Here is a 27,236-nt window from a genome sequence, read left to right on the forward strand (position 1 = left end):
AGTCCATTTTCCCATTTACCAAAAAATGATGAGCTCAACACTAGCCAGCATGCTAATATTCTGCGTGAACATGCAGCATGCGAGAGATAGCATATATCATATTCGGAAAGAGAGAGATAGAGAGAGAAAGCATATATCCTATTCGGAAAAGAGAGAAGAGATAAGATAGAGGAAGCATATATCCTATTAGGAAAGGAGAGAAGAGACAGAGAGAAAGCATGTATCTCATGGAAAGAACGAAAAAAATCGGAGAAGGCAGTATCGAATATCTAACTATAGGATATATGTGTATAAGGAGTATATCACGTATGGATGAGGTATGTGTAACACCTGTTAAAGTTTCGGATATCACGGAACCGAATCAGCGGTACCTGATACATCCAAAATCAAGAAAGTATATATCAGCATGGTTTTGATTGGTTACCTAACGATCAATAACCAACTCAGATTTATCTGCTTAGACGACAAAAAGGACTACTTCCTATCGGCTACGACTGGATAGGAGTCGGAACCCCCTATATAAGGCAAAAAGGATGGGGGAAGGAGGGAGCGAACTCGAGGCAGATATCAAGACCCTAGCAGAGAAGATGTTCGGCGACTTTAGTTCTAGTTTAGGCTAGATTAGATCTGTTCTCTGTAATAGTTTTAGCCACAATACTTGAACTCAAGATCATCAATATACAAACACAACACCCCCACAGGACGTAAGATATTACTCTATTAGAAGGCTCGAACCTGTATACATCGATTGTCCCGTTTCACGATTAATCCTGCTTTCAAAAGTATCTAGTCAATTTATAGATATATTATCAAAAACTAATCTTCAACCGACACCATTTATGCCATCCTCTCTCTAAGTTCCTAAATATCATTATTGATTCATCCAAACTATTATTCATACTGCGCTGATAGCCACAAGCCAGCTTGGAGTAGTACTAAGTTTAGACGGGAAATATCAATATAAATACTGGCAAAGCATTGCCCGCGCACACACAGGGAGGGGGGGGGGGAAGAGAATGGAGGCGGCCCATACAGTCTTAAGCAATGCTGGGCAGCAGTTGGGTAAGGAGTATCGACTACTCCGCGGCGTCGGCGGCGAGGTCGCTAAGCTACGGGAAGATCTGGCCACCATGAACGCCCTCCTCCGCATGCAGTCCGAGGCCGAGGACGACGGCGCCGTGGACCACTTCGTCCGGGAGTGGATGAAGCAGTTGCGCGAGCTCGCCTACGATACCGAGGACAGCGTTGACTTATACAAGCTCCGCATCAAGTCCAGGCCGAACGACGGCGTGCGCGCCTGGTTGGAACACCTGCTTGGGACGCTCTCTCGGCGCCGTCGCCTCGCCTCTGAAATCAGCGCCCTCCGCGCTCGCGCCAACGACATCAAAGTGCGCCACGAGTGGTACGGCGTCAACCGCGACGCGCTGCGCTTCTCCCCTTATTTATATACCCCTCCGGCTCCGGTGCTGGCGGCGTCCGCGTCTGCGTATGCTTTCCGCCCAGCCGACTACCCTGCTGCTAACCACCACCAGGTCGTCGGCATCGAGGAACAGGTGGACACCTTGGTCGAAAGGCTGAAGGCGAGGGTCGGCGAAGAGAGCTATCTCAAGGTGTTCTCAATCGTGGGGTTTGGGGGCCTCGGCAAGACTACGCTGGCCATAGAGGTGTGCCGGCGGCTGGAGGCGGAGTTCCCGTACCAGGCGATGGTGTCGGTGTCTCAAGCGTTCGAGCCCGGCAGGGACCTCAAGGCGCTGCTCAAGCGCGTGCTTCAGCAGGTCGCCAAGCCCAAAACAGAGAATGAGAGAGGCATCAAGGAAGAGTGGGCCCTGGGAGAAATCGACGGCCTGGATGACCAACATCTGGCCGACCAGCTCAAGGAGATTATCGAGGACAAAAGGTACGTACAACTAGTTACAAATTGGCACACACATAATTAGTTTCTGCACGTCCGGAATCCTTCCATGCTACTACAAAAACTACCAGCTATAGTTTCCAAATAATTCTTAACTTGCAGCGGCAAATTTAGTTTGGAATTTGCACATATATTCGAGAATCATTGTAAATGTTTAGTACACAATTACTCTATCGAGTCTTAAAAACTGTCACTTTGGTGTGTGTAGTGAAACTTTTAAATTATAGGTAGTGGTATATACCTTTTTCAATTTTAAGATTGAACTTGTGAAAAGATATATGTAGATAACTGCTACAGAAATATCAATAGACAACCATCTATCACTGTCAGTTTATAAAAAACCAACAGTGACAAAGTATCAGTATCGGTTTTTAAAGCGAACCGACCCCATTCGACAAGAACTAATAGTGATAATCAATTATCACAATAATTTTTTAAACAAAAACCGATAGTGATACTATCATTATTGATTTTTTAAAAAAAAACATAAACGATAATAGCCAGTATTACTGTTGGCTCCAATAAAAAACTATCACTAATAATAGATTATCATTGTAGGTTTCAAGTTTGTAGCTCATTTTAGAAAATTCATAACTTTTTTATATATACAAAGTTAGAAGGATACAATTTGTATAAAAATTGTAGCTCTCGATGAGATCGACAACTTTGTAGTTGATAACCTTTTTATCTGAAGTCATTTAGGTGCCCAAATCAAGTTTACAACCAATTTGACATCTGTAACTTATCGGCCTTAGCTCCTTTCGTCGTGGTTCACTTATAGAAGTACCGACTCCTTTCATCGTGGTTCACTTATAAGAGTACCTTGCACTCCTAAACTACATGAAAAAAGTTAAAACTAGTAATACATGGTCAAATAATCATATATGCAACGCTTAAGTTCTATTAACTGATTAACATGTTGTAGATATGAAATGCATTCATCAAAGCTCTTCTTTGACTTTCATATGGGTCAACTTAGTTGCAAGTTGAACAAAACATGTAACGGTACAAAAATATAGGTTAGTTAATCGGTAAAGTCTAATGGTACTTTTAATATAGTGAATTGATAATATATGCAATGCTTAAGTAGGTTCATGATGAAGCGAGGAAAACAAGTGTCACTTTTGAAGTTTGCAGTGAGATATTTGGAAATTCGTAATGTATTCATACAAAGTTGGATGTAGATAATATATTATATAAAAAGTGTACATCTCGGTGAGATCTACAACTTTGTAGTTGATAACCTTTTCATTTGACTCCATCCACATGTCCAAATACGTGTGGAAAGATTCGAGAAACAAGGCTTAAAAGGAATACATATCCCATTTCAATTAGCAATCTAGGTTACGTGGGTTCGCACAGAGTCAAGAGGTCATGGGTTTGAGTTCTATGAACCATGTGCGTGTGTATTTCACAGGAAAATCGTGTGATTTGTATAGGTGGTGATCCAGGTGCCATTTTTTTTGGATTTTTCAGCATTGGAAAATGGGATTTGGGGATCGATTATCACTGCCGATTCTAATTCAAAACCAACAATGATAATATTATTACTACTGGTTCCAAAACCGACAATGACAATCAGCGAATATCATTGTCGCTTGTTCACTGTTAGTTACAAAACCAGCAGTGATGCCAGTTTAGAACCGATAGTGTCAAACCCCTTTTTTTGGTTCCCTATGCCTCAAGTATTAATCCCTAGAATAGTAGCTGATACGCATAGATAACAACATAATAGTAACATAGTCAAACCAACGATTACAATATCTCCGCAAAGATAAGTCTTACAAATGTTATACATCATATGATTCATTACATCCAAGGCTAACTGGCCAAATTAAAATAGGTCAATGACGAAAGAAATAGATAAGCCTAATGCCTACAAGCAACTCGGTTGTGGACAGTGCCTTAGTCTTCTACTCTTCATCATCATCCTAGGTGAAGTCATAGTCCTGCTCCTCATATGATAGTAAGTAAGGTTGAGTATGAAATGTACTCAGCAAGTCCTAATACTATATCATGGAGTTGATATATGCATAAGGTTATAATTATGGAATAAGGGTTTGAGCACAAAAATGGTTTTGATGCAGTTGATTAGGTGTGGGGCGTAGTTCAAAACATTTGATCAACAAATCCAAGTTTTAAATCAAATTTAAGGGGTTGTGGCCCTCGGGAGGCATACTCATCCCCACAGTGCCCATCTTTTAAGCTGGCCGACACCCAGTCCCAACTAGTTCACGATACCAAGTTGACATTGTCCAAAACATAGACGCCCAACCCACTCACTCACCAACGAATGAGCACACCATGAGTTTAACCATTTTGTCGATAGAACTTTGCATGTCCATAACCATGGACAGGGATATATAAATAGCTTTACACTCTGCAAAGATTGTACACTGTGCCCACATGATATATTCAGCCTCCAACCATTGCAGGGGGTGTAACGAATCATAACGAGAATGCTTCCCTACTCTACTTCACAAGACTTTCACACATGGGAATACAACAAGGGTTGTTGAGCTCCATAAAGTTTATGGCCTCCACCCGGATCTCAAGCCTCACAAAGAGCGCTTAGTCTTCTCCTAGTCCCCACTATAATTAGCCCTCCGAATGATCATCTAGTGAAGTCAAGGTAAGGTGAGGATCAAGCCCTAGCTCATAAACTAGGGACATGTCACTACTACAGAAACACTAATCAGCGACCCTCTATCACTGTCGATTCCTTAAAAATCGACAGTGATAACGTATCACTGTTGGTTCGTGTCAAGAACTGGCAGTGATAGTCCATCCGAAAAGAACCGACAGTGAAAAAACATTATCAGCTAGCACACAAACCGGCACTAATAGTGGAGTTATAAACAAACAGTGATAATGGTTTGCAGCTCGTCTTCAAAAATTCATAAATTTTTCATATGGAGTCAGATAGAGACAACTTTTATATGAAAATTATGGCACTCGACGAGATCTACAACTTTATAGTTGACAACGTTTTCATTTAAAGCCATCTAGATACCCAAATCTGGTCCACAACTATTTTGGCATCCATAACTTATCGAGCTCGACTCCTTTCGTCGTGGTTTACTCATGGTAGTGCCTAGTATTCCTAAACTAGATGAAAAAGTATAAAATTAGTAATGACATGGTGAAGTGATAATATATGTAATACTTAACCACTAAAAAATGATTAACATATTGTATATGCAATGATCTTTTTTGATTTTCATGTGGGCCAGTTCAATTCCAAGTTGAATGAAATATGGAATACAAAAATATAACTGAGGCAAATGATCATCTCTAACGATACTAATTACATAGTGAAATAATAATATATACAAAGCTTAAGTTGGTTAATATTGAAATGATAATACATGCAACACTTAAGTTGGTTAAGTGTTGGTCAACATGTTTTTAGTGAGATATTCGAAAATTTATAAAATATTCGTATGTAGTCGGATGAAAGAAAGATTTATATGAAAATTGTAGCGGTTGACGAGATCTACAACTTTATAGTTGATAACTTTTTAATTTGAAGTCATTTTGAAGCCCAAATAATTGTCAAAAGTTTCAGAGAACAAGGGTCAAAAGGAAAAATATCCTATTGCTCTTAGCAATCAATGATAGGTGAGATGGTAAGGATGTTTCACGCAAAGTGGTCATGGGTTCGACTCCTAAGAACCGCATGCACGCATATTTCGCGTGAAAAATTGCAAACGTAACATAGGGGGCTGGTCTAGGTGGGAAAATATTTTTATTTGGATTTTTTGGCCCCGAAAAACTTGATTCGGGGACTGACTATCACCGCCGGTTGGTGTTATGATCCAGCAGTGATAAGGGGTTTCCGAACCAGCAGCGATACTCGGCGACTATCACTGCCGATTGCGTAGTGCCGGTTCAAAAACCGGTAGTGCTAACAGTTATGAACCGGCACTAAAGGCCTTTTCTGTAGAAGCCTGTGGTTCCACGGGAGTGGCTTAGCACAACGGCACAATAATTCAGCCCTTACGTGGCTGAGGCAAGTATCTTCATTAGCAAGAATACCACAAATTTAGACTTGCCTCCAAAGGCACCCTCCCTAGAGGATCACCTTAGTCACCCCCGTCAAAGAGGTTTTCGTGTTCTTTATCACCAACACCTCACCATTTTAACCCAACATACACCACCAATTACACACCACATTTAACTCATTTGCAAAAACATGATTAAATGATTCTAAGTGTATCATCACTCTCCGAAGAGAGGTCAAGTATCTCCAAAGAGAGCAAAGTAAGAAGTCCTAAGCATAATAGTTTCAAGGAATCATCCAATCATTACTATAAATAATTTTGGACACCTACTAGGGTTTACATGGCATACGGTGAACAATAAATAAGGCATGGTTCATAATCAAGGAAGGTCATAACTATCACAAGCATTTAAATTTAAGAAGATAGCATGCATGTATAAAGTCAAGTTTCAATTGTTATTTATTAGTTTCAAACATGAGTCCAACATGATCAAGGAATTAAGACTTGGCTTCTTCAAATTCTTCCTCTTGGTCCTCCTCCTAAACCAGGTCTTCAGGCTCCTCGTCACCGAACTCCTCTTCTTCTTCTAAAATAGGGATCAATGACAATAAGCGAAAGGACCACTAAGGGTGACATCTATCCTAAAAACTTCAAAGAAAACCAAAATGGACTCCACAATTCACTAAACTAGGATAGATCGATAGATCTTGAATTTAGATGAATATCGGTGAAAGAATAGCCCAAATCGAAATTGAAACGGAGGAGAAACGGCCTTTGAATGATTTGCCGGAAGGTTAAATCCAAAAAAAAAAGATAAGGCAAATTCGTGGCAGATCTTGGATGTGATGCACATGAGGACATCTAGCACAAGATGATGGACTTAGCCATGGCGGTGGCTTCGCCAGTAGAGCGCCGCTGCGGCAACAGAACCACTCCGGAGTTGGCGTGGATGGTGGCGCACTATGAAGACTTGCGCCCATGGTCTCCCAAAGCAAATTGATGCATGCAAACACTTCTACGAGGAATCATGGTGTCGCCGATAGCTATCATGGCCTCAGAGGAGCAGCTTTGGCACATCACGACGAGCAAAGGGGTCCCCGTGCCTGAGGAGTGGCACGTGTTAGCTCTGTAGGGCTCTGCGGCGGCTATGAACGAGAATAGACACCCACGGCTCGATGGTGGTCACAAAGGTGGCTGACAGCGGCCAATGGCGACGGTGGTGCTACGACCGTTCGAAGAAGGTGGAATAAGCGATAGTGCACTCAGCTATAGCACACACGGGCTTTGCGACGTTGTCATGAAGCTAACATGGCATCTCCCTGGTCACAGTGACCACCGCAGGATGGCTGGTGGCTAGGTGTCGGTCAAAAACAAGGGAAAACTAAGTGTGTGTGGTGCGAGGTGTGATGCGAGCCTAGATAGAATGAGTCAAGGCTCTGGAAGGGTATAGGGGAGCTTGGTGGTGCTCACATAGCAGAGAGGGGAGGGGGAAGGAGCTTAGCTGGGGCAGTTGATGAAGAGGAAGAAAATGTTCATGGTGACAACAGCTCGGCTCCGAGGACGAAGTCATGCCTTCGGGCTCTTGTGGTACAAGGAGGGAGACAATGTTCCACGACGATGAAGGAATCATGCCGTAGAAGATATGGTCGAAGAAGCTCCCTTGGCAGTTGTCATCGGAGCTACCGAAGGTGATCATCAGCGTTCGGTGTAGCTCGTCTCCTCCCTCCTCTGCTCCTTGCCAAGCCCAACCGATGACACATCAGACTCAATGCATCGAGGCACACATAAAGAGGAGAGAGGGCTCGAAGCTCATCGAACACAAGGGCCGCTGGAGGCAGTGCTCACTGGAGAAGATGGAGAAAGGAGAAGAAGTTCTGGTGGAGGGTTCTTTGTGCCGGGACTTAGAATGGAGAGAGGAGATTGTGGCGATCCTTTTTATAGGCCGAGGGAGGCTCAGTTGCTCACGGGTTTGGCTGAGATATGGGTGTGGCTGGCGTGGCAAGGTGGTGTGCCTATAGCGTGACACTTGAGTGTGTGGCGCGACAGAGGGCTCAAGCGGGCACATGAAGCTGTCAGGGTACTCATGAGATGACATGGTGCGGTCAGGGCGGTGGCAGAGAGGTGGTAGGCGAGGTAGCGAAGCGGAGCTGTGGCGCAGTCAACAGGACGAGGCATGGCAACATGTGGGAGTGCGTGCGCATGCTTAGATGGCTGTGGCGACCGTTCATCTCGTTGGGCCATCGAGCAGTCACTTGGCACGGTTAAGGTGTGGCAGGTGCGGTCAATGGTGTGGTCAAAAGGATTCTTGAGTGCGCAGTGATGGGACGAGGTGAGGTCATCCTACATGCATACAGTAAGGGCGTCATGCCGTTAAGTGCGGCGGTACAAGCCCGGCTCAGGTTTGAGCAGGGCTCAGCTAAGCGCGCGTGAGCGGGGAGCCCAAGGCGCTCACCTCGCTCTCTTACACTTGGAGAGGAGAGAAAGATGGAGAGAGAAGGAAGCAGTGGGAGGTAGAGGAAGGGAGGCGTAGAGCAGGGCCCACTGATCATTGCGCGGCTCAGTTGGGTTGAGCCATAAGGCCAACGGGAAGCAGGAAATGGATGTGGGCCAACACAGTAACAAGGGTGGGTCGGTGCAGTGGAAAAAGGGCGAGGGAAGAAAGAAGGTCATCATGCCAGTGTTAGGCTGAAAGAGGTGAGAGAATTGTGGCCTGAGGTGGAAAGAAAGAAAAAGGAAAAGAACAAGAGGTAAACGGGATGGGCCGAAAGATTAGAGAAAGATGAATTGAGAGTGGTTGAGCCCAAGATGGATACTAGAATTTGGAATTAATTTGGGGATTGATTTGAGAGGGATTTGGACCAAGTTTGAATTGTGAACTAAGTTCAAATTCAAACCTTCACACAAAAATCCAAGAAAACCAAAACACACATGAGTCAATTTAATGCATGGTGTGAATTTAGGAATTTAGATTTGGAGTGAATTTGAGATAATTTAATTTTGGCTTTACTTATAGAAGTTCTAAATTTTAGTGGAATTTCCTATTCTTCTAAATGAGGGAAACACAGGGTGTTATGGACAGTGATGACTATTTTTGTAGTAGTGTATTCATTTGCAAAGTTTTTTTTTTAATTAAGCGATAGCTCGGTTGGTAGAGACTCCAATTCAAGGGCCATCCATATAGGCTCTAACCGGGGTGCTCACAGGTTGTCTGGGTATCTACCTGAGAACTGGTTTCAGGGAGTTTTTCTCGCCAGCTAGGGTTCGGTACTCCCCTACCTTTAAAACAACGGTAGGGGGCATCTCTCTCCCCGTGGTCTCAAGGTTTTTTATTTAGTATTCTAATTTGCTAGGTTTTATAAATATATTAGAATGGAACTACCAATCAAGGTTGGGTTTTGGACACTGTATTGACGTCCAAAGCAACTTTTTTCATTGTAAAGAGTAGTGTTGGATACTAACTCTAGCCCATTAGGAGGCCTAGAGAGGCGTGTTGGCATTGTCCTCGTTCCTCACTACTGAACTATTATATTAAACAAGGACTCTCCACAAAACATGTGTAAAAGCATTTCTTAAAAAAAGGAACGATAAATCTCAATTAAATGTTTTAAGGGGCTCCAACACCCGAATTTGTAGACATCTGATTTTATTGTGATTGATGATCAAATGTGGTAGCTATTTGAGGTAAGAAAAAATCATGTGTTTTTAGAACCTCCAACACTTGAATTTTTGTTCATACCCACAATTCCAATCAATTTATATTGGAGTTACAGTTAGTTTATATTAGAGTTACAGTCTTCTTTTTTTTGTTGTAATTTTCAAGAAGTGTTGGTGCAAACAAAAATTCGGGTGTTAGAGAACTCAATAAAATCTACATTTTTTCTACTAACAAGTTAGATAAAATATCAGCCATAAAATGCAAGATCTGATGGTTATAGAAATTTGTGTTAGGAAGCCCTGAAACACCCGAGTGACATATAAATGGTATTAAAAACTGTATATATAAACTGTGGGGGAGTGGCCATGTGATGCACACATCCAAAAAAGATACACATCTATAAAGCTGAAAAACCCCATCTCGAATTGCATATGTATTATTCTTGTTATTGTTTTATGTTTGATCTACGGCAACAGCACGACAATTACTCAGAATCGCTAATACTATACAGAACGGTCTAGAGTATATTTTTCTTCAACTCTTAGATATGGTTCATAATTTTTTTTTAAGATAATGGAAGTACAACTGAGCGTAACTTAGTTGTTTGAGAGTGTGGATATACGTCTAGATCATCTAAGTTTAAGTTCTCTTCGACGTGAATTTGAGTGCATATTTTTTTTAAAAATTAGATGTGTGCATCTTAAACGTCTAACTTCTTTGTTAGTGCAGAGGCCAGAAGTTATACTTCTATTATATAAAAAATATACGGTTCATAATTAAAGATATGCTTCGTGGAAGCTATTAGCAAGAGGGGTCACAGCTATCGATGATGTTGGAACAAATTTGTAAAAATACTATATTATTGGAGTGTTTCTCGTGGCAGTTCCATTTTAGATGATATCATTTTCGCATAATTTATCTAAACAATCTTTTACGTACTTGTGGTAAAAATGTTTAAACTATTTCTGAATAACCTCATATTTTGGACATATATATAACTATAGCATGCATACATATGACTAAACTGCAGGTACCTCATTGTGATCGACGATGTACCGACAACACAAGCATGGGACGCAATCCAATATGTGTTGCCAGAGAACAATTGTGGCAGCAGAATCATCGTGACCACTCGGATAGAAATGGTGGCCAAATCATGCAGTCCTGCCAGTGTTAGTGGACACTACATCCATCAAATGGAGCCCCTCAAGTTGGAAGATTCTACGAAGTTGTTCCTCAGCAGAGCATTTGGCTCCGTGGATACCTCTTACCCTAAGGAGCTTGAAGGTGTAATGGGCAATATTTTGAAAAAATGTGGTGGGCTTCCATTGGCCATTGTTAGCATTGCGAGCATTTTGGCGGGCCATAGATCATCGAAAAGCAAAGATAAGTGGGATACAGTATGCAAATCAATTGGTTCTCAGATGGAGAGCAACCCTACCCTTATGTGGATGAGGCACATAATCACACTCAGCTACAACCACCTGCCTCATGAGCTCAAGGGTTTCATGATGTACCTTAGTATCTTCCCGGAGGATTATGAGATCAGAAAGGATCGACTCTTGAGAAGATGGATCGCCGAAGGGTTGGTTCTGGAGAAGCGAGGGATGACCCTAATGGAGGTTGCAGAATCCTACTTTGATGAGCTAGTGAGCAGGAACATGGTTGAACCACATTTCGGCTATAATGATATGGTGGAGTCGTGTCGGGTGCACCTCATGCTTCTTGATGTCATGGTGTCCAAGTCGCTGGAGTCTAACTTCGTCAACCTACTAGGAGGGCAATATGCAGCCATGTCATATGACAGGATCCGTCGCCTCTCCATCCAGGGGGATGACGACAGGAGGCCCCAGGGTGCAGACCGGCACAAGAAGAAGATGGCTGGACATGGCATTGAAGGAATGGATGTGGAGCATGTTCGATCATTGAGCATGTTTCAGCTCCAGACGAACAAGCTACTCGATCATCTATACAAGTTCTCACTCCTGAGGGTACTTGACCTGGAAGATTGTGAGGGCCTAACAAACCATCATATGAGATATGTTTGCAGGTTGTACCTACTCAGGTTCTTGAGCGTGAAGGGTACAAATATCAGCAAGATGCCTCGTCAAGTTGGAAACCTAGAGCACTTGCAGACTCTTGATGCAAGGCTCACATGCCTTGATGGGCTACCTGAAACTATGACCAACTTGGAGAAACTTGAGCGCATAGAGTTCAAACACAAGAAACGATGGGACGTTATGTGGAATCTGCCCCGGGGGCTCAGCAAGATGAAGGCACTACGCGAGGTCGGTTTTGCATTACTCAGAAATGATGTCCAAGTTGTCCAAGAACTGGGTGAACTAAAACAACTTCAATATATTGGTATGTCCATTGAAGACTGCCAGGATAATGCCGCGGTTCTCCAACAGCTTGGCCTCTCCTTGAGTAAGATGTACTCCCTCCGGAGACTCGGCATATCGAATCGGAATTCAAATGGAAAGATGACCTTTCTCTATAACCTCCCCACGTGGCCACGACTCCTCCGATACCTTAGGATCGAGGGGGTCCTCGATAGTGGGTTGCCTAGCTGGATCGGGTCACTCACATACCTTGTTGAGTTCAGAATCATGCGTGCAAGGCTTGTTGATGACCAACTATTTGGCGTCCTGTGTAAGTTGCCCAACCTGAAGAGCATCTGGATGCAGTGGAAATGCTACAACGACGAAGTCTTAGTTGTGCGCAAAAACCACAGCTTCCCGGTGCTCAGCAACCTGAAAGTGACCGCAGAAATGCCCAAAGTTCTTCGATTTGAACAAGGATCCATGGCACAGCTTGAGACACTTGAAATGAAATTCAAAAATGCGCAGCGGAGCATTGTCGGCATCGAGCACTTGGCCAAGCTGAAAGAGGTACGTCTCTCAGGTAACAAGGACAACCCTTCACTACACCGTGCACTGGATCAGCTGAAGGCTGAGAACATGAGGCGCACCCAGCGGTTCCAAGTTGTGGTGAAATACGAGTGATTGCTCAGTTGCTGCTCTCTTTGTTCCAGACATCAAAATTAATTCCCAACTTGTGTTTTTCCTTTCGTCCAATGTACTTCCCAAATCCAATTCCCATTTACTAGTTCGAGTCATGTTGTATACTTACTGTCGGAGATTCCGTTTGAAAATAAAGTATTTGTTTGCGGATACGGCTCCTACTTGTTCAGAGTGAAGGGGTTGTAACACCTGTTCGTGATACTGACAAGGGGAAGCAATAATAAGAGCAAGCACACCAATGAATGTCAAACCAACATTTTTATCAAAACTGGCATTTCTGAAAAAGATCCTCATTGGACATTGGCATTAGCTGATACGATTTTTGGTGAAATTTTTTATAGCATTCATACTTTTCGTAAACAATAAAAAGTGAATCCCAACACACAAGTTTCCTTTTCTCAAAGCTATCAAAATTGTGTGCAATGCTGCCTCCTGAGAAAGAAAAGTATTGTAATGCCAATCGAGGTTGTTGTTCTTCCATGTCTAAGATACAGACAAGTGAAGAAAGGAATGCAGAGAGAAATGTGAGAATACAGTACTCAGGGTTGCCAATATCGGAACCAACAAATACATATTCTTGGAGCTCGAATGTTGTTGCAAATAATTCAAACGTACAACTGAGCATCCACTCGCGTGAGACCCAAAAGGAAAGTGAGAAGCATGCCAAGCAGATCCATGTCTCACTATTTTGATAGGATTACATTTCAAATTGCTTAACCAACTGCTTGTCTACCTCAGCAAGTCCATGTTGAGCTCCTCCTGTTTGTTTCTAATTGAAGTAAGGATTATGCTTACCATTCGCAGGTAACCATCTAGAAAACTTTTGCAAAATCACAAGCAACTCCGAAGTCAAACAAAATAACTTGCCTTGTATCCTCATCGTGTAGAAAATTACTCCAATTTGGATCACCCTGCGATTGCACCGGACCTCAAAAGGCAGTTTGCATCTGAAAGAAGTTTCAGAATTCACCATGTGCTCCAACAATGAAAAAATTGATGGAATTTTTGCGGATGCGCATTATTTATCTAGCAAGCTCTAGCATATTTTTCAACTTAGGAATATAGCAGACAGTATGAGGTGCGATACATGAATTCATAAATCAAAAGACAAACAACTTCACTGAAACTCTCATGGACGCACATCATTTATTTGGCAATTCCAGCTCTAGCATATTTGTTATTAGAATTTAACAGATGATATGAGGAGCAACATAAGCCCGCCTTGGAACATAAATAACTCCATTGTAAGCCCAAGTAGTTGACAACCAACAAAATCGTGGGTTTTCTGGCATAGGAATGCAACGTAACAAATGGGAAGAATTAGGAACTACTATAAACAACCAAAAGTAGACATGGTTCATGACAAAAACGGAGCAGCCGAACACACAGATGGTTGCCACGGCTTTATGACAATATAAAAAAAGACAAGGATTATTAGGATTTAGTTCATGTCTTCATGAATAATGATTCATTACAGTTCTATGTACAAAAGTAAGTAAGTTTGAGCCCAGAAAAGTTTACAACAGAGTTACCGAGATAAGATATCAAAGGAAATTAAGCTTATAATTAATTTGCCTGGATAGAGAAGTTTTACCTGAAGTTGGCTTGACATCAATAGGTGGCATATTAGGTACCACCATTTCAAGCAAAAACACCAAGCTTAATAGTTGAGAATGATCATGTGCTACCCACTCGCACAGGGAGTAATCCATGTGTTGTCTAAAGAGTACATCTGAAGGCTCCTGAAAATACAGTCACCCGTGAGATGATCATATTTCACATCTGCTTCTTCAAGTTTTCCTTGTAAACGTACATCACAGGAATCAAGTTGTCACATAAATAACTAACTGAATATCACCAGGGGTCAAGTAAGAGCTAACTGTATTCCCTACAGAACTCCCAATTCCCATTCTCATGCATTAATGCAACAATAACAGCAGTAAAATAACTGGATCTAGAAAGAACAAATGAGTTCGTCAGTACAAACCACATCTGTTTAAGCCTTCAGAATTTCTCAATAGTACAGTACAAATGCTGTACTTGAGGTGGGAGCACATCATTGCCTTGCACAATGTTTGCAACTATGTGCCACCAGTGTCACAGCACTCAACTTGTGTAGTTATTGCATCGATGGAAGCAGTGGTATGATGTTATTCATCTGCTCTGCATCGTCCTGGAGCTCTTGCTGTCGCATCCTGTTCTGTGCCTCGATCACCGTTTGCTCCTCCTTCCCACAATTCAGAGCACCAACAAATTGTCAAAATTAAATCAAAGCAGCCGAACTCAACAAAACCATGGTTTTGTAGACACAAGCTGTTCTATGCCCTTCTCTTCCTTTGTCTCCACACCAGTTATGTTTAGTTACAAGCTGACAATTTAATTCGAAGAACAGTTATATAATCTTGCTAGCATGCTTTAGGTCTAAGAGACGTTGATGGCAAACAAACTTGATGACACATGTACACCCTAAACATTGACGTGATCAAACACATACAAAAACCAAATAAAGTTAATTACAAACGTTTACGTGATCATACATGAGTGCAAGAACCGATCTGTGATGCCGTAGGCAACTGTACCTGCGTTTAGCTGACCACTGTCTGATGGTAAGGCCACGCTGATGGAGTTTGCAGAGTTGGACCATACTGGGTTGTCCCCTTCATTGCTGAGGTTGCAGATGTTGGGTCCGACCACTGGCTCACGTGCGTGATCACTCCGGATTCGTGACAACGCAAGCGATCAGGCTTCTCGACCACCCGAGCGACCAAAATATGGAGCATGCCAACTCACGACCAGCTTGAGCGACCAGTCGTACGTGCTTGACCACGTCTAGTCTGGCTATCCGCCATGTACGTGTTGCTCTCAATTCGCCGATCGATCAGCAACATCCAGCTACTCCTGAGTCGCGTACTACTCGGTGAGAACAAAGTCGCGTATCTCGACGAGAACAATAGAACAAGGCAAAAACTCTCTGGAGGAAATTTTAGACTCTATTCAACTCGTGACTTGCACGACTCTGTGTCTTGCTTACAAATTAGAGATTACAACTCATATTTATAGCGACCTGCTAACTCCGAATCCTAACACGAATCGTGCCATCCCACGATCTGATTCCGACTTGATCTCTGACTACTTCCGTGCATACCGCACGATCGAACCTTACAAGTTACAACCAGGACTCTAGACTTCAATCGAGTCCCCGAGGCCCACGGTAAGGATTAAGTCCAACATACTCCCCCCTAATCTTGTCGTAGGTCTAGATTACGAACTCCTAATAGATATCGCATGACCACCAACTTCACCACCGGCAATGCCTCCATTAGAGCGTCAGCTTGCTACTCCTCCGTACAGATGAAATCTACCTCAATCTAGCCTTTTTCAACGCACTCACGGATAAAATAAAACTTGGTGTCAATGTGTTTATTGCAGCCATGAAACTCTGGATTCTTCATCAAAGCGATCGTTGATTTGTTATCAACAAATAATTTGACTACTTTGGGCTCTTCTCCTGTCAGTTCCCCCAACCGACTTCTAAGCCACAGTGCTTGGCATGCCGCCGCCGTTGTCGCTATAAACTCAGCTTTGCAGGAAGACAAAGCCATCGTTTTCTGCTTCTGCAAGTTCCATGACACAAGCTATCATTAATGTAGAAAGCCATACCTCCAGTACTCTTTCTATCATCCATGTCATCAGCCAGATCACTATCTGTGTAGCCGGTGATCACCTCTATTTCTCCTCCTCTGGTATACACAATACCATAATGTACGGTGCCCTTCAAAAATACCGAAGAATCTGTTTCACTGCCTTGTGATGCATCACCGCGGGTATCTCCATGAATCTGCTTGCCACTCCGACAGCAAAAGAAAGATGAGGTCTTGTATGGAGTAAATACCTTAGACAACCAATGACGCTCGATACTCAGTTGCATCAACCAGTTGTCCATCTAGATCCTTATGCAGCTGCGCCCTTTGTTCCATGGGGAATTTTGTGGGATTGCAATCCAACATACCTAATTAACCAAGAACCTTCTTCGCATATGCTATTTGCTTGATTGTAATTCACCCATCTTCTTGCGCTACCTCAATCCCGAGATAGTAATTGAGCAATCCGAGATTGGTCATCTCAAACTCACTCATCATCTGTTGCTTGAATCCCATGATCTCCTCTGGACTTTCTCCTGTCACAATGAGATCATCAACATATACTCCAACAATAACTCCATGCCGGCCTATTCCTCTTATGTATACGGCATGATCTTGAGCACACTTCACAAATCCAAGTTGCTTCAAGCTTCTATCAAACCGGATATTCCAGGCTCGTGGCACTTGCCGAAGTCTATACAGCGCCTTGCTGAGTTTGAGCACAAGATGCTCTTTGTTCTCCACTAGAAATCCCTCCTGCTGGGTTACGCATACTTCCTCTTCGAGCTCACCATTTAAGAATGCTGATTTGACATCTAGATGATGAACTTGCCAACTTCGGTTGGCTGCAACTGCAAGGATGATGCGTACGGTGTCCAGCCTAGCCACCGGTGCAAACACTTCTTCGAAATCGATTCCTTGCCACTGCACATAGCCTTTCGCGACAAGCCTTGCCTTGTGCTTAATCACATCTCCATCTGAGTTCTTTTTCAGTTTGTAAACCTATTTAAGCCCAATTGGCTTGTGACCAGCTGGCAATGCTGTGAGAGTCCATGTGTTATTCTTCTCTATGGACTCGATCTCCTTAGCCATAGCGTCCTCCCAGATCTGCTGTCCAGCAGCCTCAAGGTAGCAAGACGGCTCCTCCATCTCTACAAGCATGACCTCTTCTTCCACCCTTAGAGCATCTCTCATGATGTCATCAATGTGCCTGTATCGCACAGGGCCCTCATCTGTGCTGCTGCTCCCGCTCGATAGCGGTGTGGCTTGATCATCCACTGGCAATTCAGGTGCCGGCAACACCATTATATTGGTGGGGGTTGTTGGAGAGGTGATTGTCGTGCGTGCCGCAGCGCGTCTCCTGGTTACTGGCCCTTCCGGTGTCACCTCGCCGGCCAGCGGAGTCGATGAAGGAGCTTGATGATTATTTGCCGCGGGCGTTGGCACACCTGCCAGACCACCCGCAAGTGACATAGTACCACCCATTGGCAGCTCAGTGCTAATCACCTCCTCAACATCGAAATCAGATGGCTCTCCGCCACCTGTTCTTGTACACCAGCTCCACTCCATGCTTTCATTGAATTTAACATCACGACTTACATGAATTTTCCCGCGCCTTGGATCAAAGAGACGATGCGCCTTGCAGCCGTCCTCGACGCCAAGATACACCATCAGCTTGCTTCGGTCGTCGAGCTTCTTCAAAAATAGCGTTGTCACCTTCGTGTGTGCAGTGCAGCCGAACACACAAAGGTGTGCCAAATGTGGCTTCCTTCCGTTCCAAGCCTCAAACGGGGTGCGTTCGTCCAGCGCCTTCGTCGGTAAGCGGTTCAGTAGGAACATCGTGTGTCGCACCGCCTCCCCCAAAAACCTTCCAGGCACGTTCATGCTTTTGAGGAGGGACGTCGCCATCGCCATCACGGTCCTATTCCTCCGCTCTACCACGCTGTTTTGTTGTGGCGTGTATGGCGCGGTGAGGTGCCGTTTGATCCTGGCCTCCTCGCATAACTGGGTGAACTCAGCAGAGAGGAATTCCCCACCGCGATCAGTCCTCAATGTTTGGATGCGTTGCCCACTCGTGTTCTCGGCCTGCAACTTGAACTTTCTGAACATGGAGCAAGCTTGGTCCTTCGACTTGATCACGAACACCCACATCCACCATGAGTAATCATCAATAATTAACATGAAGTAACTGTTACCAACGAGAGTCGAAGGTGTGATTGGCCTGCAAAGGTCAGCATGTAGCAGTTCCAGTGGCTTCTCTGCCCTGAAATTTGCCTCTGCCGGGAATAGCTGCCTCGCCTGCTTTGCCAGCAAACACCCGTGACATAACTCATTCGGGTGTGTGATCGGCGGAACTCTTACCGCCATCCCCTTGTCGACGAGCAGGTTCTAGCAATGAAGTTGACATGTCCAAGCCTCGCATGCCAAAGCCACGCCGAGTCTTGAAGGCTGGCTAAGAGGCACACTAGCGTTGCTTGATGCAGCTCGATCTTGTAGAGGTGATTTAGAGTTTGCATCACCTTCATAAGCAACCGTGCAGGACTATTATCATACACACGTAGATGTTCAGCATCCATGATCACCTTGTGTCCAACTTTGGTAAGTTGTCCAAGGCTGATGATGTTGTTGCACAGTCTTGGAATGTAGTAGACCTCCTGAAACGGCCACTGATCGCCGTTCTTACAGCTGAACACAACATACCCTAAGCCCATGATCTGTACCGTGGAGCCATCCTCGAACTTCACCTTGCTAGTGACACCTTCATCCAGCTCTCTAAACTTCTCTTTGTCACCGGTCATATGATTACTGGCCCCATTGTCCAGGTACCAGACCTCAGAGCTAGAGCCTCCCTCCATTGTGTCGCGCAGTTCCGGCTTCACTTTCTCCTCATTCAACAGCACGGCTCCCCGCTGGTGCTGCTGTTCTTATACTGGCTCTTCTGACACCACGAGTAGCAGGGCCGGCTCGGTGTCGTTAGCACGAGTGAGATGAGTCTCCTCTTCATTCTTCTTCGTTGCCTTGCACTCGTTCGCGTAGTGCCCCATCATGTGGAAGTTGAAGCACTTGATGTGGCTCTTGTTGCGGCGACCGCCGTCCGAGTCGCTCTCCTCATCATTGCGCGACATCCCACTGCGACCACCTCTGCCACGGCCTCTGTCGCGTCCACAACCACCCTGGTCGCAGTTGCTGCTTTCTGCAGCATGGTGGGATTTGCCCTTGTTGCTTGATGAGGAGTTGCCACCATCCTTCTTCTGTCACACCTGCCACTCGGCCTGAGTGAACAGAAGCTGGCTATCGCCGATGCTATTACCACCGGATGCATGCGGGCGAGTATGTTCTTCAAACACCTTAAGCCGCCCCACGACTTCCTCGAACGACATCTTGTTGAGGTCGTAGAACTGCTCGTTCCTGGCGATCACACTCAGGAATCGATCTGGCACGGTGTTGAACAGCTTTTTGACTAATGCAGCATCGTCGAGCGTCTCCCTAGGTTTGCGTACCGGACGGACATGCTGTTGAGCCTTCCGGCGTACTGGTCCAGGCTCTCTCCCTCCTGCATGCGCATGGTATTGAAGTCGCTCTTCAATGTTAGAAGCTGCGTGTTCTTGATGCGATCCGCACCAACAAACCTTGTCTTGAGATAATCCCAGACCTCCTTCGCAGTTTTCTTCCTTGCCACCTGCATCAGGAGATCCTCCGGGAGCGCTTGGAAGATATGTGACCTCGCCTTCTTGTCCTTCTTCTCGTCAACAGCCTCACCGACCACTGGCTCGACTGCCTCCTAGACGCCTTGATCTTCCATCATCGCCTGCACGCGAATCACCTAGCTTGTGTAGTTCGTCGTCGTCAACTGCATGTACAGGAACGACCCATTGCCACTCTCCCGCGTCACCTCACCCTGAGGTACGATCAACATCCTCACGAGTTAGTGCTGCGCACTACGAGCTATGATACCAGATGTTGGGTCCGACCACTGGATCACGTGTGCGACCACTCCGGATTCATGACAACGCAAGCGACCAGGTTTCTCGACCACCCGAGCGACCAAAGTATGGAGCATGCCAACTCACGACCAGTTTGAGTTACTAGTCATACATGCTTGACCACGTCTAGTCTGACTATCCACCATGTATGTATTGCTCTCGATTACGCTGATCAACCAGTAACGTCCAGCTACTCCTGAGTCGCGTACTACTCGGTGAGAACGAAGTCGCGTATCTCGACGAGAACAATAGAACAAGGCAAAAACTCTCTGGAGGAAATTTTAGACTCTATTCAACTCGTGACTTGCTTACAAATTAGAGATTACAACTCATATTTATAGGGACCTACTAACTCCGAATCCTAACATGAATCGTGTCATCCCACGATCCAATTCTGACTCGAACTCTGACTACTTCCGTGCATACCGCACGATCGAACCTTGCAAGTTACAACCAGAACTCTAGACTTCAATCGAGTCCCCGAGGCCCACGACAAGGATTAAGTCCAACAGCAGATCGGCAAAAAGAAATTGTGCAAATCAAATCGAACAGGGAAAATGGAGAAGGAAAAAATAATAATAGAAGGGACGGGCATCAGTGTGGTTGGTCTGCAGTCCACATGCAAGGACTGGAGTCAAGAGAGGTCGCCATTGCCGGGTGGCTACTCGTCGTCGAACCACCGTACCTCTCCTTCCTCACCATTAGAGGCAGTTATTCTGATGGATACTTTCATCAAGCACCTGGCGGGCTACAGGGGCCGTTGAGGCAAGCGTAACGTGAACTCGGTGTAGAAGCGCGTGTTGGCGACTTGTGTGGTGGTCGGTGGACACCGGTGTGCGCGTCGTGCGTCACCCACGTGCACAGCAGGAGCGTAACCTACGGTCTTCACCTGGAACCACTGATGACCGAGCACCTATCGACGGCCCCATTGGGTACATGGGGCAAAGGGCATCACTAATGACAAGTATGGATTCACTAGCGTTGATCTCAAACATGTCGGATACAAGTATGAACCCTTCGTACTCGCTAAAAATGTTCGCCAAGTCTTTTATATGACTGACATAATAAAGAAGAAATGTCAGGTGGTTCTCACTGGGAAAAGATGCATCTTCGAGTTGCAAATGTCATTGATGGGGAGGAGTTCAATCAATTCGATGAAATCCCCACTTTTGCTACTGCAATCGTAACACGCCTTCCGCCGATCGAGAAAATTCCATACCCATGCTCCGACTGTAATGAAGGGATCCATGTCAATAAAGCACAAAAAATGGCGAATTTGAATTTGAGTGACAAATTTGTAATATTAATGTCAAATTTGAATTTATGTATATTAAATTTGTAATATTAATGAAAAATTTGTAATATTAATGTCAAATCTGTTATATTAATGTCAGATTCAAATTTTAGGTTTCAAGTTATTTGAATTTGTAATATTAATGTCAAATTTGTAATATTAATTGTTTGCTTACAGATAACAAGTTAGATGGTTTTGAATTTGAATCAAGTGTAAAATTCCAAATAACAATTTATGAATTTGAATGGGGACTGCTATCAAAATGATAGGTGACGAGTCATGAGAAAAAGGTGACGGTGATACGATTCCCCCGTAACTTATTGTAAGTAATAGGTGACGGGTTGAAAGTATCACCCATCATCTATCTAGTATTATAAGTGGCGGGTGGTTACCATAAGAGACAGGTGGAAGTCTTCACCCGTCACTTATGACCATATGTGTATATAGGTTCAGTCCCACCCTCATTCATGTCATTTTGCCTAAGTCCCATCATGCTTGAGCTGCCCAGTCTCCTCCCCGTCTCCGACGCACCACCTGGCCTCCTCCCTGTCTCCGACACGCCTTCCGGTCTCCTCATCGTCTCTGCTCATGCCGCCCGGTCTCCTCCCCATCTCCGACGCACTGCCCAGTCTCCTCCCCATCTCTAACGTGTCGCCAGATCTCCTTCACGTATCCGACATGTGGCCTTGTCTCCTCCCCGTCCCCGACACGCTGCCCGACCTCCTCCCCGTCTTGAACGCATCGCCCGGTCTCCTCCCTATCTCTGACACACCACCTAGCCTCCTTCTCGTCTCCACTCGCGCTGCCCAGTCTCCTCCCCATCTCCGACACGCCACCCTGGCCTCCTCGTCCCCGACCGTAGAGGGCATAAGGTAAGCATCATTGTGTCCTTCACTCCAATTTTGGGGATCCGATTGGGTTTAGGGTTGGTGTTCCTTGCTTTGTCTACAGTGCAAACACAAAACCATCAGTGCTCCAGATCAAAAATTGAATGTAGTAGTACCAAATTGCAAAAATGAACTGGTATAGAATAGTAGTGTACTCAGAAAGATGAACCGGAAAGAAATACCATGCCAGCGAAACATATATGAGTGAAGTTATTGACCTTGTCAGTATTCTAGCCAAGATGCAATGACCTTGTTCGTATTTCAGGAATTTCTTTTAACAAAACAACAATGGTTTCCAACGACATATTTGTAAAGCCTAATTATTAACTAGGTGGATACATTAACTTATAACATAAAGGGAAAGGTTTGAATATAATAAAGAGGCATGACCAAATAACATCCATTTGAGATCTACACTTGCAAACCAACATGAAACCATTGATGTATGCTATGGTATCAGCAAGAATCCTACATTTGTCTTGTTGTGTAGCAACTTTCCTAGTGAGGAAAATGTTGAACTGATATTTAAGTAGAACAGCTACTTAGGGAACCATCTGAAATGGCCCATTCAGTGAACAAAATTATGGGTTAATCTCTGATGAATGATCACCAATTTTACTCAAAAATGTGTAATGAAAAATGGGGTTAGTTGAAGAGATTCTTGGGAGAGTGCATTTTGGGTTTATCAGAGTTCATTATCTGTGTTACAGAAATGTACAAACTGGATTTTAATTTTCCAAGGGATGTGTTCTATGGACACAAATTGGAACTTGTATCGCTATGAACAACATGTCTAAGTTTGACAAAGTTGTAAAATTTCTAATCAGCAGAGAATGAATAATATGCTAATGGCATAAACTAGTGGAAGCTCACCTTTCCAAGCTGGAGTCTTTGCTCTTTATGGCAAGCTCAATTATTGGCAGGCTTAGTAAATTATGTACCTTGTTTAAATTATGAAATACAAATTGTCATCCATTGCTATAGTTGGGGCTTCCTCATAGTTTTGTAGCTGTCTAATGAGTCTCCCCATTTGCTAATGAGTTTTGTAGCGATTTGATGTGTGGTCTTACTTCACATACTCATGGGATCCCTTCTCCCATCTAGCAAGCAGCTTGTGAATAGCTTTGTCGGTTGCAGAGAAACACACACACACAGACCTCAACTCCAAATGATATAGATAAAGTCGGATGATATACACCTATACGTTACATGGCTAGCTAGATTTATATATTAGCTTGATTTCTATTTTTAACCTTGATTTATTTTCTTTCCTCTAAGAAACCATGGAGCAGAAGAGGACTATCACCCCTGAGAAGCTAAACGCATAGAGGATGCTAGCACTAGAGGTCACCTCAGCACAAGATGGGGCGAATATGAGCCCAAGCCCACACCCGACGTCCTCCTCCGGTAGCAGCGAAAGCCAGAATCACAGCCTGAGCCCTTACGCATCACCGATTCGGGAGAGCCGACGTCGAGCAAGTGATGAAGAATACAATCCCACCGAAGAGGTATTGATATGATTCAATGCATTTTATATTTGTTGAATGGAGGAATATTTTTTATTTATGTCAGCTCCCCTTATTTTCTCTCTAGATGACGGAAGTGCAGTCTCCAAGCCAGACAGCTGGTAGTGGTGCACGAGACCAAAAAGCAAGGTCACAAATACAGTGACCGACAGACAAGGTTACCATCACGGGAATCGATGCTGATGAGCTGCCTACGGATGAAAAGTCCCTTAATAGATTTCGGAGGGTCACAGGGCTCATTGCTCAGGAGAGAGTGTCGATAATGACTAAGTTTGAAGACCTTAGTGACGAAGCTAAGAGGGACTTGTTCGATAATGTTGTCAAGGAGTATCTGGAGTACCCTGGAAACATGAGCGAGCATCAAATGATCGCCGCAGTCAATGCAACAATGAAAGCAATCGTGAAACTTCACTGAACCTTTAAGAGCAAGCTCGTGAATCGGTACTTGGCTAAAGGGGTGGCACCCTTCGAGAGCTACAAGAACTTGAAAGAGGAAGATTGGGACACTTTTGTGCAGATGAAGAGCTCAAAGCAGTTCAAAAAGGAGAGTGACGAGAAGAAGCAACTTCGGGCTAGGAACAAACATAACCATAGGACCGGCGTAACCGGGTACGCTGGGGAAAAGGACAAATGGTAGGCAGAGGATGGAAAATTAGCCAGAGAAGGCCGTGAGAATCCTTGGTTCCAATTCCTAGGACGATCACGATCATATTAGCATGCAAGGGGTGAGTTGTCTGAAAGCGGGGAAATCACATTCAGAAACAGTGAAACCCAGGTAGTCGCAGAAAAAGTAAAAGAAAAGGCGGCCAAATCCTACCAAGATTCTTTCACCGGGGTCAGGGAACATGATGTTCTCTCAGCGGCGTTGGGAAACCGGGAGCACCCAAGTCGAGTGTGAGGTGTATTCAGTTCCTAGGGGTGGAAATACAGCTTTCTCGAAGACTTTGGGATGTACAAGAAGAGTAAGAGGTCAGGGTGCAGTGAACATGGATGCATTGACACAGGACATCACCCGAAAAGTTAATACAACCATCATGGGGCAGCTTACAGCGAAGGGAACAGATATTTCCATGCCACAAAAAGCTAGTCCCGGAGCTGCCAGGAAGAGTACCTGCACCTCCAAGGAGGTCAAGCAACACGTAGTTGCTACCGTGACTGAGCTACATACGATAAACCTGCTAGAAGGGCCTATACCCTGCAACCTTGTAATTAGGCCCAACGGGTATCTCATCTAGGTTGCAAGGGGACATGTGCTTCCAGACGTCCGTATCTTACATACTGTCCTGATACGTGATGGCTACGACGTGGTTATGGTGGACATAGTACATAGCAATACCACCGATCACGTGTTGGAGCCCTCCCCCCAATGATGAAGTCACAACTTTAGGTGAAGCTCTTCATCAAAGGATCTAGTGGAAGAGGGGCGACATCATGGTCTACAGTGCATCCTAGTCTGGACGAGTGTCAAGTGCACCACCGTCGCGCCCCTCGCTTTCAGAGCTCCTCCTCCAGAGAAGTCGTCTTCGCTGCCTTCTCCTCCACATCCGCCAGCCTCGCTTATGGCTCCAATGCCGTCTCCCCCAAAGAGCCCAAAGAAGAAGGAAAAGGAGGTCAAGAAGAAAGGCTCTAAGAAACACCTGCCAAAGAGTTCGAAAGCTATTGTAACAGCGAAGAAGTCCACAGACATTGGAGCAGCGTGGACACAGGCCAACACAAAATTTCAATATAGGAAGCCCATGATGATGATAGATGGCCTAACAAGGGCAAAAAAAGCATGTGTCGACCTGCATAATTACTACATGCAGGCTTCTAGAGACAACAATGTCACATCCATAGTCGTACTGTACAAATGACGACACTTATTAAATAATGACGACGACTACTTCATTGTGGGTTTCAATGACTTATATGGCCTCTTCAATCTTTATGGCCTGGACGTATCATTATTACGGATCTTCACATTATAAGTCTCTTGAGACTGGATATTCATTAACTAATATCACTGAGTCTTGAATCTAACTATGTTCTTATCTGTAGATACTTGATGAAAAAAACAAAAAAGAACAAGGAGTTCATCGCATTTCTTGACCCTAAGGCTATTACAATATCGATCATCCAACTTCACCCCAACTACGCTACGAACCATGTGGCCAAGACAATGCAACAATATTCCAAAATGGACTACTTGTTAGGTGCTCACAACACCGGTGGCCATTAGATCTTACTGGGTATTTCCCTCAGGTGGAACTTGGTGTTCTACCTCGACTCATCAAGGCCAGTAGAACCAAAAGGCAAACTTAGACAGCGTGATTATAGCACTGTAAAAGGACTCCTCGACACGTAAGTTCTGACTGACTTAGTTTACATATTTAACTTTTCTAACATTCAAATGCTCCATAATTGATCCCTCTTTATGCGGGGCTTATGACAAGTATCTTCGAGCTCAACCTGACTACAATGTGAAAGATAGCCACAGACTAACACAAGACCGAATTCGTGGTAAGTGCTACCTAACAGATTACCAAATGCTCTCTGTTGCTATTTTTTCCCTTTTAATCTAACACTAAATTTTCTGTTCAGCAGTACCACCAACAACCACCGGACAATGCCTGCAGATTTTATGTTGCATGGAACATGCTCCTCACACTCCACATGACGGATCTCAAATCCCTCAATGTAATTTCAATGCGAGATTATTTGTAACTAATTTTAGTAATTAGTTTAATTCCATGGTAACATGATATTGGTTATGTGTCAAACTATGCAGGGATTTGATGCTCTCTTTTTTCCATGACGGTGCACTCCTAGAGATTCGACGACGGATCGCCTAGTTCATGGTGTCTGAAGTCATCAGCCCACACGGCGAGTTCTACTATAGAATCCCTAGGTTGTGAGGTAGATCTTATGCAATATAAGTTGATCAAAACTTTGTAATATTTGTGATTTTTTAATGAATTGGTCAGAACTTTGTAACTTTTGTGATTCTGTAATGAAGTGTGTTTGTTGATATGGATTTGGATGTGTTGTTGTTGTTTGTAGGGAGAAGATGACTGCCAAATCTAGGCTACGCTCTAGAATGCAGCCAGGAATCATGACAATGCAGTAGAGTAACCTACACATAAGTGACGGGTAAAGAAGTTACCCGTCACTTATGTATTCTTCCATGTGCTGGTGAGAAAGACATAAGTGACGGGTGAATGAGTTACCCATCACTTATGTATTCAGATAAGTGATGGGTAAATTCTTTACCCGTCACTTATATGTTCTCCCATGAGCTATATAGAATATCATAAGTGACAGGTTAAAAGGTT

At 44.2% G+C, this 27,236-nt stretch overlaps 2 protein-coding genes across 2 annotated transcripts; one reads left to right on the top strand and one right to left on the bottom strand.

Annotated features, from left to right (window-relative positions):
- Positions 1-1,008: 1,008 nt before the first annotated feature.
- On the top strand, positions 1,009-12,941 carry LOC133889941 (disease resistance protein Pik-2-like). The gene is made up of 2 exons (XM_062330363.1): positions 1,009-1,897; positions 10,602-12,941. The coding sequence occupies exons 1-2, from the start codon at positions 1,017-1,019 to the stop codon at positions 12,574-12,576; spliced, it is 2,856 nt and encodes a 951-aa protein (XP_062186347.1). The 5' UTR covers positions 1,009-1,016; the 3' UTR covers positions 12,577-12,941.
- A 6,218-nt stretch (positions 12,942-19,159) lies between these two features.
- Positions 19,160-19,920, bottom strand: LOC133890178 (uncharacterized). The gene is made up of 3 exons (XM_062330641.1): positions 19,736-19,920; positions 19,496-19,643; positions 19,160-19,408 (listed from the first exon to the last, which is right to left on the bottom strand). Exons 1-3 carry the CDS (start codon positions 19,918-19,920, stop codon positions 19,160-19,162), a joined length of 582 nt encoding a protein of 193 aa, XP_062186625.1.
- Positions 19,921-27,236: the final 7,316 nt, after the last annotated feature.

Source organism: Phragmites australis, chromosome 14 (assembly GCF_958298935.1).
Source record: "Phragmites australis chromosome 14, lpPhrAust1.1, whole genome shotgun sequence".
NCBI lineage: Eukaryota > Viridiplantae > Streptophyta > Magnoliopsida > Poales > Poaceae > Phragmites > Phragmites australis.

Excerpts from the sequence above, each read along its gene's own strand:
- LOC133890178 (XM_062330641.1), bottom strand. The coding sequence starts at position 19,920 with ATGCAGGTGGCAAGGAAGAAAACTGCGAAGGAGGTCTGGGATTATCTC. Across the intron at positions 19,644-19,735 it reads CTCAACAGCATGTCCGTCCG|GAACGAGCAGTTCTACGACC; the intron begins GTACGCAAACCT and ends TGTGATCGCCAG. Across the intron at positions 19,409-19,495 it reads TCACTCAGGCCGAGTGGCAG|GGTGGTTGTGGACGCGACAG; the intron begins GTGTGACAGAAG and ends AACTGCGACCAG.
- LOC133889941 (XM_062330363.1), top strand. The coding sequence starts at position 1,017 with ATGGAGGCGGCCCATACAGTCTTAAGCAATGCTGGGCAGCAGTTGGGT. Across the intron at positions 1,898-10,601 it reads GAGATTATCGAGGACAAAAG|GTACCTCATTGTGATCGACG; the intron begins GTACGTACAACT and ends ACTAAACTGCAG.